Here is a 13,445-nt window from a genome sequence, read left to right as displayed (position 1 = left end):
TTCCTTGTTGATTTAATTAAACAGATGAACAAATGATATGTAATAATAAGGTCTCGGTTTACAGTGAAAGTGATTTAATTTAGTATCTTTGTTACTTCGATTATTGAATTGAGCGTGTGTACTTATGAAGATTAAATCGATGATGCATGGGCTCATGAAGATTAAAAAACTCAATAGACACTTAACCAGAATTAATGATATTGGCCCGATGAGTATTGGCCCATTAAGGCCCATTAAGAGAGCGAAAACCCTAAACGAGAAACAAGGGATATACTCAGAGCATCTTCCTTGGTTACTATATAATAAGCTTTAGGCTGCTAGACGCCTGCCTCCTTGCACCTCTTTTCTTTCTCTCGTTCTCATCTTTCTCTCTAAGGTTAGTCCCTTGTGTAGATCCTCTCTTCATCGATTCAATTTCATCTTCCTTGGTTTGATTTAGGAATTTTGTCACGATTTGGTGTTTAGATGATGGAGTCTTGCTGTTGATCTATGTTTATAGCACTTTGTTTCCATGGTTCTGTTGTTTCTTACCGTTTGTTGTGCATCGATCTGGTTTTGGTAGATCCCTCGTAGATAATAATCTGAATATGTCAAAGTTTTCTTACAAGTCTGTTGTGTTTTCAGTTTTGATTGATATTGTTATCCATGTAGTAGTCGATCATCCAAAAACTGGTTCAGTGTGATTCTCCGATCATCGCCGCTGATTTTATATTTATCATCATGTATAGATTTGCAGGTTTTATTTTGTTCGTTGTGTGTTTTTGTTCTTTGTTAAATTTAACCTCTATGCATTTGATGTACATGTTTTTGTGTTGGTCTCAGTTTCTCTTATTCTGTATAAGCTAAGCTAAAGTCTCCATGGTTAGTGTCTGTTTAGTATTAAAATATTTCAATTTGCTAATTCTTTATGTTTTTGTGATGATATTGCAGAGATTTTGTAGGTGACAATCAAAAGTTTGACAAAATGGTAAGACTTTTGTTTTTCTTACATTTATTTACATTATTACTATGTGGATACAAGCATATAACGATTTTATGAACTTGCAGGTGAAGTTTACAGCTGATGAGCTTCGAAGGATTATGGACTACAAACACAACATCCGTAATATGTCTGTTATTGCTCATGTCGACCACGGTATAATCTTCATCACTTTTTTTGTACTATTCTTGTCAGTTTTGATCTCTTGTTTGTTTACTGAATTTGCTGGTCGAATTGTAATCTGAATCTAATGCATCTCTTTATATACTAATGTTTATAGTCTGTTTTGAAATTAATAGCGTCTCTTATCTGTTTTCTGAGTTTGCTGAACGTTTAAAAAAGTTTAAACTAATGCATCTTTATTTCATGATCAACAGGGAAATCCACTCTTACTGATTCTTTGGTTGCTGCTGCTGGTATCATTGCCCAAGAGGTTGCTGGTGATGTTCGTATGACTGATACCAGAGCTGATGAGGCTGAACGTGGTATCACTATCAAGTCCACTGGTATTTCTCTCTACTACGAGATGACTGATGAATCCTTGAAGAGTTTCACTGGAGCCAGAGACGGAAACGAGTACCTCATCAATCTTATTGATTCACCTGGGCACGTTGACTTTTCTTCTGAGGTTACTGCTGCTCTCCGTATTACTGATGGTGCTCTTGTGGTGGTCGACTGCATTGAGGGTGTGTGTGTTCAGACTGAGACTGTTCTACGTCAGGCTCTTGGTGAGAGGATTCGACCTGTCTTGACTGTCAACAAGATGGACAGGTGTTTCCTTGAGCTTCAGGTTGATGGTGAGGAGGCTTACCAGACTTTCTCGAGGGTTATTGAGAACGCTAATGTCATCATGGCTACATACGAGGATCCTCTCCTTGGTGATGTTCAGGTTTACCCAGAGAAGGGAACTGTGGCGTTTTCTGCTGGTCTCCATGGATGGGCGTTTACACTGACCAACTTCGCCAAGATGTATGCTTCCAAGTTCGGTGTTGTTGAATCTAAGATGATGGAGAGGCTCTGGGGTGAGAATTTCTTTGACCCTGCCACCAGGAAGTGGAGTGGCAAAAACACTGGTTCCCCGACCTGCAAGCGTGGGTTTGTTCAGTTCTGCTATGAACCCATCAAGCAAATTATTGCTACTTGCATGAATGACCAGAAGGATAAGTTGTGGCCTATGTTGGCGAAGCTTGGTGTCTCAATGAAGAATGATGAGAAGGAGCTTATGGGTAAACCTCTAATGAAGCGTGTTATGCAGACTTGGCTCCCTGCAAGTACTGCACTACTTGAGATGATGATCTTTCATTTGCCATCTCCCCACACTGCCCAGAGGTACCGTGTTGAGAATCTGTATGAAGGTCCTCTTGATGATCAGTATGCAAATGCCATCAGGAACTGTGACCCCAATGGACCTCTCATGCTCTACGTATCCAAGATGATTCCAGCCTCTGACAAGGGTAGATTCTTTGCCTTCGGTCGTGTCTTTGCTGGTAAGGTTTCTACTGGTATGAAGGTCAGAATCATGGGTCCCAACTATATCCCTGGTGAGAAGAAGGATCTGTACACTAAGAGTGTTCAGAGGACTGTCATTTGGATGGGTAAGAGGCAAGAGACAGTGGAGGATGTCCCTTGTGGTAACACTGTTGCTATGGTTGGGCTGGATCAGTTCATCACCAAGAATGCTACATTGACTAATGAGAAGGAAGTTGATGCTCACCCCATTCGTGCTATGAAGTTTTCTGTGTCTCCTGTTGTTCGTGTTGCTGTTCAGTGTAAGGTTGCGTCTGACCTTCCCAAGTTGGTTGAGGGTCTCAAGAGGTTGGCCAAGTCTGATCCTATGGTTGTGTGTACAATGGAGGAATCAGGTGAGCACATTGTTGCTGGTGCAGGAGAACTCCATCTTGAGATTTGTCTTAAGGATCTTCAGGATGATTTCATGGGTGGTGCTGAAATTATCAAGTCAGACCCTGTGGTCTCCTTCCGTGAGACAGTTTGTGATAGATCTACTCGCACAGTTATGAGTAAGTCTCCTAACAAGCATAACCGTCTGTACATGGAAGCAAGACCCATGGAGGAAGGTCTAGCTGAGGCTATTGATGATGGACGTATTGGCCCAAGGGATGACCCTAAGATCAGATCCAAGATCTTGGCTGAGGAGTTTGGATGGGACAAGGATCTTGCAAAGAAGATCTGGGCTTTTGGACCTGAAACCACAGGGCCTAACATGGTTGTCGATATGTGTAAGGGAGTTCAGTACCTTAACGAAATCAAGGATTCAGTTGTTGCTGGTTTCCAGTGGGCGTCCAAGGAAGGTCCTCTTGCTGAAGAGAACATGAGAGGTATCTGTTTTGAGGTATGTGATGTGGTGCTTCACTCTGATGCCATCCACAGAGGAGGTGGTCAGGTTATCCCCACAGCCAGAAGGGTCATATACGCTTCCCAGATCACAGCTAAGCCCAGACTTTTGGAGCCGGTTTACATGGTTGAGATCCAGGCACCAGAGGGAGCTCTTGGAGGAATCTACAGTGTGCTGAATCAGAAGCGTGGACACGTGTTCGAGGAGATGCAGAGGCCAGGAACTCCCTTGTACAACATCAAGGCATACCTGCCTGTTGTGGAGTCTTTCGGATTCTCAAGTCAGCTTAGGGCAGCAACCTCAGGACAGGCATTCCCACAGTGTGTGTTTGATCATTGGGAAATGATGTCTTCTGACCCTCTTGAGCCAGGTACTCAGGCTTCAGTTTTGGTGGCTGATATCAGGAAGAGGAAGGGATTGAAGGAAGCGATGACTCCACTATCTGAGTTCGAAGACAAGCTTTAAGCTTCACCAAGACTCGTACTAGCCTTTTTCCCAATGGTTGCTACTCTCTCTATCTTAATTTTGTCTTGTTTTATTAATACTCTTATGGTATGACGGATTGTGAAGACTTTTCTCTCGCCATCCCCTGAATGTTTTTTACTTTTTTCCTAGTTGAGAACTTTGTTATTGTGTTCGCAAATATCTTGGTTTTGATTCTGTCTTGCTCTTTTTTTTTATATTCTTTTCTCTTCCGATCATTCATATATTCATGCATATTATTTAGGTTACTTACCGGAACACAGGATGTAATTGTGTTAAGTCTCAGACTGTTTTATCATTGAATGTTGGAAGAGGACATGTTTTTTAGGTAGGATGAGATTTTCTTTCAGAGATGTTGATAAACAGTGTCAGAGTATGATTTTGTTCTATTAGAGATTGTAATTGTCAGTCATGCATTAGGTTCACTTACATGGTAACGGATTATTTGTGGTGTTGTTGATTTAGTAAATTGGAATGTTGAAGAATGCAGCCAGGTCCCTTGAATAGTGGGAGCTCCTTAAAAAATATTCCAAGTCGATAGTGTTTAGAAGATGCGTTCGGTGGCTATTTCCTAAGGAAACCCACATTGCTCATTTATCACTTAGTTTAATTATCTCATCTATAAATAAAACGTCCAGTTTGGACACCAAATCACGAATCACTTATTAATCTTTGGTGATCTTGTGTATTAGTTTTAAGAGGATGTCATTTAGAGAGTTAATAAGCTGATTCGTGATTTAACACCATTGGCCCAAATACATGATTGATTATGGGTCGTACAAGGCAACAATAAGGTTGGTTACTTATCAAAACACCGGTGAGAACACGTCCATTGACTCGTTATGAAGTGTTTTGACCTGGAACCTTCAGAGACGACCAGAATCAAGGACGCCTCCTACTTTTATTTGAAACGCGTTGTGTCGTGTTCGGTCTGGCTAGAAACCGGAAGTTTCTACGAACACACCTCCTAACAAATTCAATATCTTAAACCGGAAGATAACGTCAGAAAATGTATAAATATACACTTTGAATTGAAGCAATTCACAAAAATCATTCATCATCTCTCTTAACTCATCATTACACAGACATAGCAATGGCTCAGTATCATCAACAGCATGGTGAGTCATTCTTGTACATTACACAATTGCTGATATATATGTTTTAAGTTCAGTTTCGCATATAATCAATGTGACTGATGTATTTATAAATATATATGCAGAAATGAAGCAGACAATGGCAGAGACACAGTATGTGACAGCGCCGCCACCGATGGGTTACCCGGTGATGATGAAAGACTCTCCCCAAACTGTGCAGCCTCCTCATGAGGGTCAGAGCAAAGGCAGTGGTGGATTTTTACGTGGATGGTAATTTTATCTTTTTCATCTATCTATAATTGTTTCTCCTTTCTTTTCCTTTGTATATTGATCTTTTTTTTCTGTTGCAGTTTGGCTGCAATGTGCTGCTGCTGCGTTTTGGATTGTGTCTTCTAGGGAATCCTCCCACTACACTATACACACAGCTTCTACTGATCTTTTTGTCTTGATTCTTGATGTTTTCTTTGTACATTTTTATAAAGTTTTGATTGAGTGTTTGCTATTTCTGATTTTGTTACATTTGGTTGTTGTTTTGTAATTACATTCTTATTCTTTTGTATATTAGTTATTTCCCTGTTCTGAGTAGTTTTGACTATCATCGAAAACCAAATGGTCAGCATTTGGCAGCAAATCCAATTTCTTGCATCTTGCCACTCAAGCCAAAATTTAGAGAAAACCCACATCATATAAACTGGAATGAAATGGTGTCGATACACATGATTATTGCATAAAATTCTCATTGCCAATCCCATGAAGTATGTCATTTCTTGTTCTACCCAAAATTATACATCTCATCTTTGTATCATAAAAATTACTTGGAGTATATAAATAAAAGAAAGATCTCACTATATTTTGCAAAACCAAGAGCAATGAATCTCAATGTAATAAAAGCCGCGCAGAAACACAACCTGTCGTGTTCTGTGAAGAAGTGATTGAGATCTCAGGGTTATGCTATACGTTGAAGCGGAAAAGCATCACATCTCCTTCTTTAACAATGTACTCTTTACCCTCTGATCTCAACTGCAAAACAAATAAAAAATTCAAGCTAACTCAGTGAGAAGAGAATCATAAGATGTTTTAGTACAAGGCAGCTCAATTTATGGACATCACGAAGAAACTCACAAGTCCTTTCTCCCTTGCTGCTGCTATAGATCCAGCAGTGACAAAATCTTCATATGCAACCTGAACAATTAAACCGATTGAAATTATGTCTGGATTCATATGAAAGAAAGAAAAAAACCATAAGTTTGAAGCTTTCAATTTCCAATTTTCATGACCATGGGTCATGTTCAGAATAGGGTGATTCATTAAGAGACAAAAAAATGCTTACAGTCTCAGCTCTAATAAAACCTTTCTCAAAGTCAGAATGAATGACGCCAGCAGCTTGTGGTGCAGTCATGCCTGTATCCACATAAATTTCCACCGAATTACTACACATTTCCAAAAAATATAACGCATTTTGAGAACCCTACTGACTGGAAACTAACCAGCGTGTATTGTCCATGCTCTTGTTTCCTGCCATAAAGAATGAACATGTTAGAGTTTATGTATATGTTCTACAACAAGTTTTTGTGTTTCTATATCTTCTTCACCTTTTCACCAGAAGTGAAATATGTCTGCAAACCTAGCAGGCTGTATGTTGCCCTGATAAGGTTCCCGAGGCCACTTTCACTGACACCAAGAGAGTTCAAATATTCTGTGCGTTCTTCAAGAGGAAGTTCGGTTAGCTCTGACTCAACCTGCTTCCAGGAAAGGAAGATTTTGTCAAGTAGTGGAAGAACATTTCAAGTAAAATACATGCGTGAAAAAGTCAAAGCATACGATGTAAATAGACAATGATCCAGACCTGTGCTGAAACAACTACATGTCCGGACTGCAAATCAGAAGAAAGACCCTTCACTTCTTCAACGTAAGCATTCTTCTCTGGCTCAGCAAGATCAGTTTCAGCAACATTTGCCACGTAGATCATAGGTTTCATTGTAAGCAAGCAGAGATGCTTTACAACTTCCATCTCGAGATCGGACAATGCAACTGACCGTGCAGGTTTTCCTTCCAGAAGAGCTTCCTGAATTCTTTCCAAAGCAGATTTTTCAGCTTCCTCCTGTGTCATAGAATATCACATACACATTGTGAATATCAGTAGCAGACTAGATTATGAGAAGTCAGTAGTTTCTCTAGCCAAATTTTCTACCTTGACTTTGGATTGTGAATCCTTAGCCTTCCCTTTCTTTAGTCTCTCGATCCTTTTACCAATCTGCATTTCTTGCAAAAGATGTAAATTAGCTTTATCAACTCTGTTTAAGATACAAAGGTGACTGCTCCAGAGTTTTTTGAACACAGATAAGAAAGAAGATCAATACTCTCCCTAGTAGAAGATCAAGAAAACAAAATCCTAAACACCAGGCAGGGTGTGTTCACGCAAGTGCATAGCTCGAGAAATGAAGAGCTCATTGAACATGAAACAGAAATTAAGCTGAGAATCAAAGTTATACAAGAGTATGAAGAGAATGGCTCTGAGTGTACCTGATCTAAGTCGCAGAAAATAAGCTCGAGATTGATGACATCAATGTCAGACTTTGGATCAACTTTACCATTCACATGAATAATGTCATTGTCCTCAAAACATCTCACCACCTGAATTGAAAATAGTTACATATCCAGAAGGAACATAAGCAAGTACTGATGCAAACAAGAGATAAGAAATGAACCTGGAGGATGGAATCAACTTCTCTGATGTGAGATAAGAACTTATTGCCTAAACCCTACAAAAAAAATCAAAACTTGTGAGTTGGGTAAAGGAATTATCTTCATTGAGATAGAAAGAGAGGAGAGAAAAGAATCTGACTTCGCCTTGACTAGCACCCTTGACAAGACCAGCAATGTCCACAAACTCAATAGAAGCAGGAACCGTTTTCTGAGAACCACTAAGTTTAGAAAGCACTTGAAGACGCGAATCAGGAACAGCAACAATACCCACATTAGGCTCAATCGTACAAAAGGGAAAATTAGCAGCTTGAGCCTTTCCATTCTCAACCTGAGACAATCACATAAGGTGTTTGACGAAATGCCTCAGAGAAGAAGAAGAGTAAAGAAGAACGACAAGTGCATCAATGGGACTTACGACGGCGTTAAAAAGAGTAGACTTTCCGACGTTAGGAAGACCGACGATACCAGCTTTCAAACTCATGCTTACTTTGGAGGAAAAGCATCGCTTCTGGAGAGTCAAAACTCCGACGAACTTGGAATTACCGGAGAATAATAACTGGTTTCTACAGAGAAGAGACTTAGAGGGTAACAAAGCCATAGCCGTGACGACACTGCTACAAGCTGCTCTCGCCATGGTGCTAATTTTCTCAGCCTCTCAGCTCAAAATTTCTAAGTGTGTTCGTCGTCTCTTTTGTCTATTATCTTTTTATCGCAAATTACAGAGAATGTGTTGATTGGTCCTTTGTTTTCACAATCACTTATTTTTAATATACGTATTTTGCCCTATGTTAATAAACATTTCGAGAATCTGAGTTTAAACTAATCATTTTGGTTCTTGTTTATAATTCATTTTGACAACTGTTTCATTAGCTTAAGCTAATTATTTTCTTAATACTCATAATACTTCTTCATAAGATTATTGCTGTCTTGACAATTAGACAAAAACAAGCTTCACACATTTTGACAACAGTGATTAGATAAAGGATCTGTGATTAGATAGATAAGAGCACAAGAGCAAGTTTTACATACATCACAGAATGTTCAAAACTTCCATAATCAAAATAAAAAAGGTTTGCTAGAAGAAAGAAAAAGTTTCAAGACAAAACTAAAAAGAGAATCACAGAGAGCCGATAGTTATTTGGGGGAGGAACTTGGAGTCTACTTGGATCGCTGTCTCATCTTTCGACGCTTCCTCTTTAATCTCCTCATGCGCTTCTTCTTCCACTGCAAAATATTATCCACAATTTTGTTAGTATCAAATTCATTTGTATAGGATAACAAACGATACACATGATGAAAGAAACACGACATAAATGGAGAGTTTTCATTTCAACAACCTTAACCTATATAACAAGATCTCTATCTATAGTTTAGATAAACCAGTAGTAAGTGAGTTTTCTGGCACAGAGATGGTTCCAATCGAGATTACCAACATTTTTTCAGAATCTCTTTACGGCTTCCAGTACAACAAATTTAACAGTGGGATGCAAAATCGATTATCATTTTCAATTGTTCTAATGTCAAAAACATAATCCTCAGATCTTCTTGTACGACTTTACTAAGGATATATATAACATTTGCATTGTAGAATGTAACATCTATCTCTCTCTACGTATATGTGTATCCATACATGAATGGGTATTATCGATGAAACTAACGCTAATAAGTTCTAATACAAAGAACAATATTGAATCGAAGAAGAAGAAGAAGAAGAAGAAGAAGATGTTACCTTCGCTCTCATTGTTCTTGTTGTTGATGCTTAGTTCTCAGATTCGCCGATTTCTCGAGAAAGAAGAGAGAAATGATTTGAGTGAGAGCCTCTCGAATTTATAGCTAGGGTTTCCCACTATATCAATGGGCCTATTAAATGGGCCTAACTATTGAATTCAGATTGAATCATTCAGTCACACTTCCATCTTCTGGTGGGCCGAACTTTAATTACTACTAATCCAATGAAGGAAAGACACGTCACACTTGCTCTGCATGTCAAGAAGAAGTTTAAACGTTTTAGTCAACTTTTTAGCTTCTCAAGAAGCGCAGATAATCAGAGTTGCATAAGAAGAAGCAGAAGAGTTCCGGCGATCTTATACTCATGGATTCTCGCCGGAGTTTCATCGGTGTATGTTCGATCGAGGAGAAGCGAGTGCTGGAAAAATCGAAGTGGTAAAAAGCTTTGGAACTCTGCTTAGCTACTTTGTGTTGCAAATTGTGTATATCTTGTAACTAAGAGATATTGCAAGTTTGGATTCGTTTTTAGAGTTCTATATAAGCTCTACATTGAATATTATTTACACAAACTCTCCTTCATACTATATCTGTACCTATTTCTTCATTCATTTTGGTTTTTGAATTCGTGTAGTTTACTCAATTGGTTGACGCAACGCAACTTCGAGAAGATCAAGGATGAGATTGTTCGTACAATAAAATCATTTCCATCTGCTTCTATCTTGAAGGTTCTCCGTCCCTTTTTGTGTTGATAAATATATTATGAGACTATTTCTAATGGTATTTGTATATATGTTGCAGTCTCTAGTGTCTTGCGTTTTCGATATGGCAATGGTGGAAAACTCCTATGTCTTATTCGCTCGTTTATGCGTAGAGCTTTTTCACGAGCTTCCTCCACTTCCATCAGATGAATCTCACGGCGATATTACAACTTTTGAGAGACTGTTCTTGCGCAAATGCAGAATTGAGCTTGAAAACGCATCCCCTAAAACAGAACATTTACCACTTGTTTATGTTGATGAAACAAACTATTACAGATTCATCAAAACCGTAAGGGTTTTAGCTGAAGTTTATAAGAATAGCAAGATCACAGAAACAACCCGGAAAAGTATGATTCAGGTTTGCCTTGCCCTTGCCTTTTTTCACTCTTGGATATGCTTCTACTTACGGGTTTAATTAAGAGAATATGATCATTTCAATGGTAACGTAGGTGCTTATGAATCCCATCTTACCACCTGAGAGGATTACCGATGCGATGAATTTATTTCGGTCCATCATTGGAAAACTAGCTGACTTCCATTTTTCTGATGAAAAATTCAATCAGCTAGTTCGTAGTTCTCGGGTAACACCACTATCCAAAGACATGACTATGTTTAAGCTTTAACGTTTGGTTTGCAGATATATCTCTCTAACGGTAGCTTGATTCCCAGGTAGTAGAGTTGGAGGGAAATTACAATGAAGAAGTAAAGCTTAGGAAAGAAGCAGAAGATGCACTTGCTATGAAAAAGGAAGATGTAGAGATGATGGAACAGTTGCTTGAGTCTTACAAGGAAGAACAAGGTAAATTGCAACTACAAGCTAAAGCCTTGGAGCACAAGCTTGAAGCAGAGTTGAGGCATAGGAAAGAAACAGAAACCTTGCTTGCCATAGAACGGGATAGGATAGAGAAGGTAAAGATTCAACTGGAAACTGTTGAAAATGAAATTGATAATACGCGTTTGAAGGCTGAGGAGTTTGAAAGAAAGTACGAGGGTGAGATGATTCTCAGGAGAGAATCAGAGATTGCGCTGGAGAAAGAAAAGAAAGAGTTGGAAGAAGTAAAGCTAAAGCTTGAAACCTACGAAAGAGAGCAAGAGAATCTGTCCTCAGAGGTCAGAACTTGGCAGGACAAGTACGAGCAAGAGTCGAGTCTTCGGAAACTAAGTGAGTATGCACTTTCTAGAGAACAAGAAGAGCTTCAGATAGTCAAAGGACTGCTAGAATTTTACAATGGAGAAGCAGATGCGATGCGGGAAGAGAGGGACAAAGCTCTCAAAACAGCAAAAGAGCAAATGGAAAAGCGTCAACCTCCGTCATCGTTTTTCTGCCCTATCACACAGGCAAGCCCAAATCTTTACAAGAAGATGATAACTTGCATAACACTCAACCTCGTATTGTTTATATTTGTCGCAGGAGGTCATGAAAGATCCACACTTTGCTGCCGATGGATTCACATACGAAGCAGAATCTATTAGGAAATGGCTTAGCACAGGTCACCAGACGTCGCCGATGACAAATCTCCGACTTTCACATCTCACTCTTGTCCCTAACCGTGCTCTCCGCTCTGCGATTGAGGAGTTGGTTTGATCCTTCCTAATTTTTGAACCGGTTTTCTTAAAAGTTATAAGATTGAGTTGAGCCTATATAATGGCCTCACGACTCTCTATTTATGAGCCTTTCTTGCATTTGTGTGATCCAAACCTATTTGAATCGGAAACTCATTATTTAATATAATATTTTGATAATATTTAAATTATCTAACTTTCTAGTCTCGAAATATTAATTCTTTAATAATATTTTGTAAATTATATACTATATATGGGGAATTCTCTAAAATACCATATTTTAAAGTTTTTGTTTCAAAAATATTTATTCTTTGATGATATTTTGTAGATTGTATATGGGTATTTCTCATTATATAATATGTATAACAATATAACAGCTAATGATCTGGATTGTTTGTTTTGGGAGTTCTATGTAAATAAGCTCTACTATAACACAACCATTCGTCCCTCATATTGATGATTGATATTAGGGACTTATGTAAATTACCATATAATATCTTTTGATATTTCTAATTACGTTAATCTTCTACTATTCTAGATTTTGATCGATTGTATTCTAAACCTCTTAATCCGGGTCTTGTTTTCTTTGATAAAATATCCGAAAATAGAAACAAAGCCATTTTTTCTTAGAACGGTAACGAAAACATGCAGTGTGCTTTTGTACACACACCTAAAACGCCATGAAAAGCCAAACATACGACATACCAGCGTTGAATATGTGGATCCAATTTATTTGAAACCTCTTAAAATCGAAAACTTATTACCGGGTTGTATGGCTTAATCCGGACCTTGTTTTCTTTCATAAAAAAATCCGAAAATAGAAACAAAGTCATTTCTCAGAACGGTAAAGAAGACTTGTGTGCTTTAGTACTACACACCTAAATTGCCATGAAAATTGAAAAGCCAAACATTCAAAGACCAAGAAATATAAAAGAAAGCAAAAAAATTTATATGTTCCCACTCTTTTAGGTAGCAAAGGAAATAAAAATACAATACACATCTTGTTCTACATGACAAGCAGAAGTTTAAACGTTGCTCAACTTTTAAACGAAGAGAAGTTACAGCTGGAAAAGTTTGATTGTAGCTTCTCAATAGAAATTCAGAGTGACAATAGTTATCGAAGAAAGAGTTATTTCGGCGAACTCATTCATGGAATCTCGTCGGAGTTTCATCTCTATAAGTTTGAACGAAGAGAAGATAGAGCTGGAAAAAAACTCAAAACGGTTAAGTATATCAAGCCAATAACTTTCGGGATATTATTTGATAATATTTTTTAGATATACTAACGTACAGTATATTGATTTTGGGAGTTCTACATAAATATATAAGGTCTTATGTAAATACCATATAAATACCATTCTTTCCTTATATTGATTAATACCAAGGGTTTTTATGTAAATATCATATAATATCTTTTCGTGTATATCTCGTGTTAAAAAAAAAAAAAAAAAAAAAAAAAAAAAAAAAAAAAAAATCTTTTCGTGTATATCTCTTATTATGTTAATCTTCTTTTATTCTAGGTTGTTTGTATCTAGGGTTTCTTATATATACTCTATTAACTATCAATGAGAACGACGATATTGCCTTTGAGTTCATGTAGTTTACTTAACTTTTGACGTAACGCAACTTCGGAAAGATCTAAGGATGAAATTGTTCATAAAATAAGATCATCTCCCTCCGCTTTTCTCTTGAAGGTTCTCTCTGTCCCTTTTTGTTTCTAATGGTTAATTTAATCACTAATATGTATGTTTTAATGGTATGATCACTAATTAATCTGTATT

The 13,445-nt window shown here is 37.9% G+C and overlaps 5 protein-coding genes across 8 annotated transcripts; 3 read left to right on the top strand and 2 right to left on the bottom strand.

Moving 5' to 3' along the window:
* The first annotated feature begins 299 nt into the window (after positions 1-299).
* LOS1 (Ribosomal protein S5/Elongation factor G/III/V family protein) lies at positions 300-4,390 on the top strand. Of its 3 annotated transcripts, none has more exons than NM_179487.2 (4): positions 300-376; positions 931-967; positions 1,048-1,135; positions 1,357-4,390. In NM_179487.2, the coding sequence occupies exons 2-4, from the start codon at positions 965-967 to the stop codon at positions 3,795-3,797; spliced, it is 2,532 nt and encodes an 843-aa protein (NP_849818.1). In that variant the 5' UTR covers positions 300-376; positions 931-964; the 3' UTR covers positions 3,798-4,390. The 3 variants fall into 3 exon arrangements, with proteins under 3 accessions (NP_849818.1, NP_001321034.1, NP_001321033.1); NM_001333760.1 differs by having other exon boundaries at positions 300-736; positions 1,357-4,205; NM_001333759.1 differs by having other exon boundaries at positions 300-967; positions 1,357-4,241.
* A 471-nt stretch (positions 4,391-4,861) lies between these two features.
* AT1G56060 (cysteine-rich/transmembrane domain protein B) lies at positions 4,862-5,514 on the top strand. 2 transcript variants are annotated; one of them, NM_104484.3, is made up of 3 exons: positions 4,880-4,933; positions 5,035-5,179; positions 5,260-5,431. In NM_104484.3, the coding sequence occupies exons 1-3, from the start codon at positions 4,909-4,911 to the stop codon at positions 5,303-5,305; spliced, it is 216 nt and encodes a 71-aa protein (NP_176002.1). In that variant the 5' UTR covers positions 4,880-4,908; the 3' UTR covers positions 5,306-5,431. The 2 variants fall into 2 exon arrangements, with proteins under 2 accessions (NP_001319250.1, NP_176002.1); NM_001333758.1 differs by having other exon boundaries at positions 4,862-4,933; positions 5,035-5,514.
* Positions 5,515-5,700: 186 nt separating this feature from the next.
* AT1G56050 (GTP-binding protein-like protein) lies at positions 5,701-8,356 on the bottom strand. The gene is made up of 11 exons (NM_104483.3): positions 8,031-8,356; positions 7,755-7,943; positions 7,618-7,671; positions 7,433-7,543; positions 7,101-7,163; positions 6,756-7,010; positions 6,502-6,648; positions 6,397-6,424; positions 6,240-6,310; positions 6,032-6,091; positions 5,701-5,929 (listed from the first exon to the last, which is right to left on the bottom strand). Exons 1-11 carry the CDS (start codon positions 8,247-8,249, stop codon positions 5,861-5,863), a joined length of 1,266 nt encoding a protein of 421 aa, NP_176001.2. The 5' UTR covers positions 8,250-8,356; the 3' UTR covers positions 5,701-5,860.
* A 139-nt stretch (positions 8,357-8,495) lies between these two features.
* Positions 8,496-9,472, bottom strand: AT1G56045 (Ribosomal protein L41 family). The gene is made up of 2 exons (NM_202310.2): positions 9,345-9,472; positions 8,496-8,839 (listed from the first exon to the last, which is right to left on the bottom strand). The coding sequence occupies exons 1-2, from the start codon at positions 9,354-9,356 to the stop codon at positions 8,774-8,776; spliced, it is 78 nt and encodes a 25-aa protein (NP_974039.1). The 5' UTR covers positions 9,357-9,472; the 3' UTR covers positions 8,496-8,773.
* Positions 9,473-10,171: 699 nt separating this feature from the next.
* On the top strand, positions 10,172-11,686 carry AT1G56040 (HEAT/U-box protein; the record flags this gene model as incomplete). Its single annotated transcript, NM_104482.5, has 4 exons — positions 10,172-10,459; positions 10,551-10,682; positions 10,771-11,439; positions 11,513-11,686. The coding sequence occupies 4 exons, from the start codon at positions 10,172-10,174 to the stop codon at positions 11,684-11,686; spliced, it is 1,263 nt and encodes a 420-aa protein (NP_176000.5).
* Between the last annotated feature and the right edge of the window lie 1,759 nt (positions 11,687-13,445).

The sequence above is a fragment of the Arabidopsis thaliana genome, assembly GCF_000001735.4.
Source record: "Arabidopsis thaliana chromosome 1 sequence".
In the NCBI taxonomy this organism is placed as follows: domain Eukaryota; kingdom Viridiplantae; phylum Streptophyta; class Magnoliopsida; order Brassicales; family Brassicaceae; genus Arabidopsis; species Arabidopsis thaliana.
Note: the sequence above shows the minus strand (reverse complement) of the source record. Positions and strands in the feature narration are given on the sequence as shown.

Coding starts and splice junctions, on each gene's coding strand:
- AT1G56050 (NM_104483.3), bottom strand. CDS start 8,249: ATGGCGAGAGCAGCTTGTAGCAGTGTCGTCACGGCTATGGCTTTGTTA. Junction 7,164..7,432: donor TTTTCTGCGACTTAGATCAG/GTACACTCAGAG, acceptor CAAGAAATGCAG/ATTGGTAAAAGGATCGAGAG. Junction 6,649..6,755: donor ATGTAGTTGTTTCAGCACAG/GTCTGGATCATT, acceptor TCCTGGAAGCAG/GTTGAGTCAGAGCTAACCGA.
- AT1G56060 (NM_104484.3), top strand. CDS start 4,909: ATGGCTCAGTATCATCAACAGCATG. Junction 4,934..5,034: donor TCAGTATCATCAACAGCATG/GTGAGTCATTCT, acceptor ATATATATGCAG/AAATGAAGCAGACAATGGCA. Junction 5,180..5,259: donor GGTGGATTTTTACGTGGATG/GTAATTTTATCT, acceptor TTTCTGTTGCAG/TTTGGCTGCAATGTGCTGCT.
- LOS1 (NM_179487.2), top strand. Junction 1,136..1,356: donor TATTGCTCATGTCGACCACG/GTATAATCTTCA, acceptor CATGATCAACAG/GGAAATCCACTCTTACTGAT.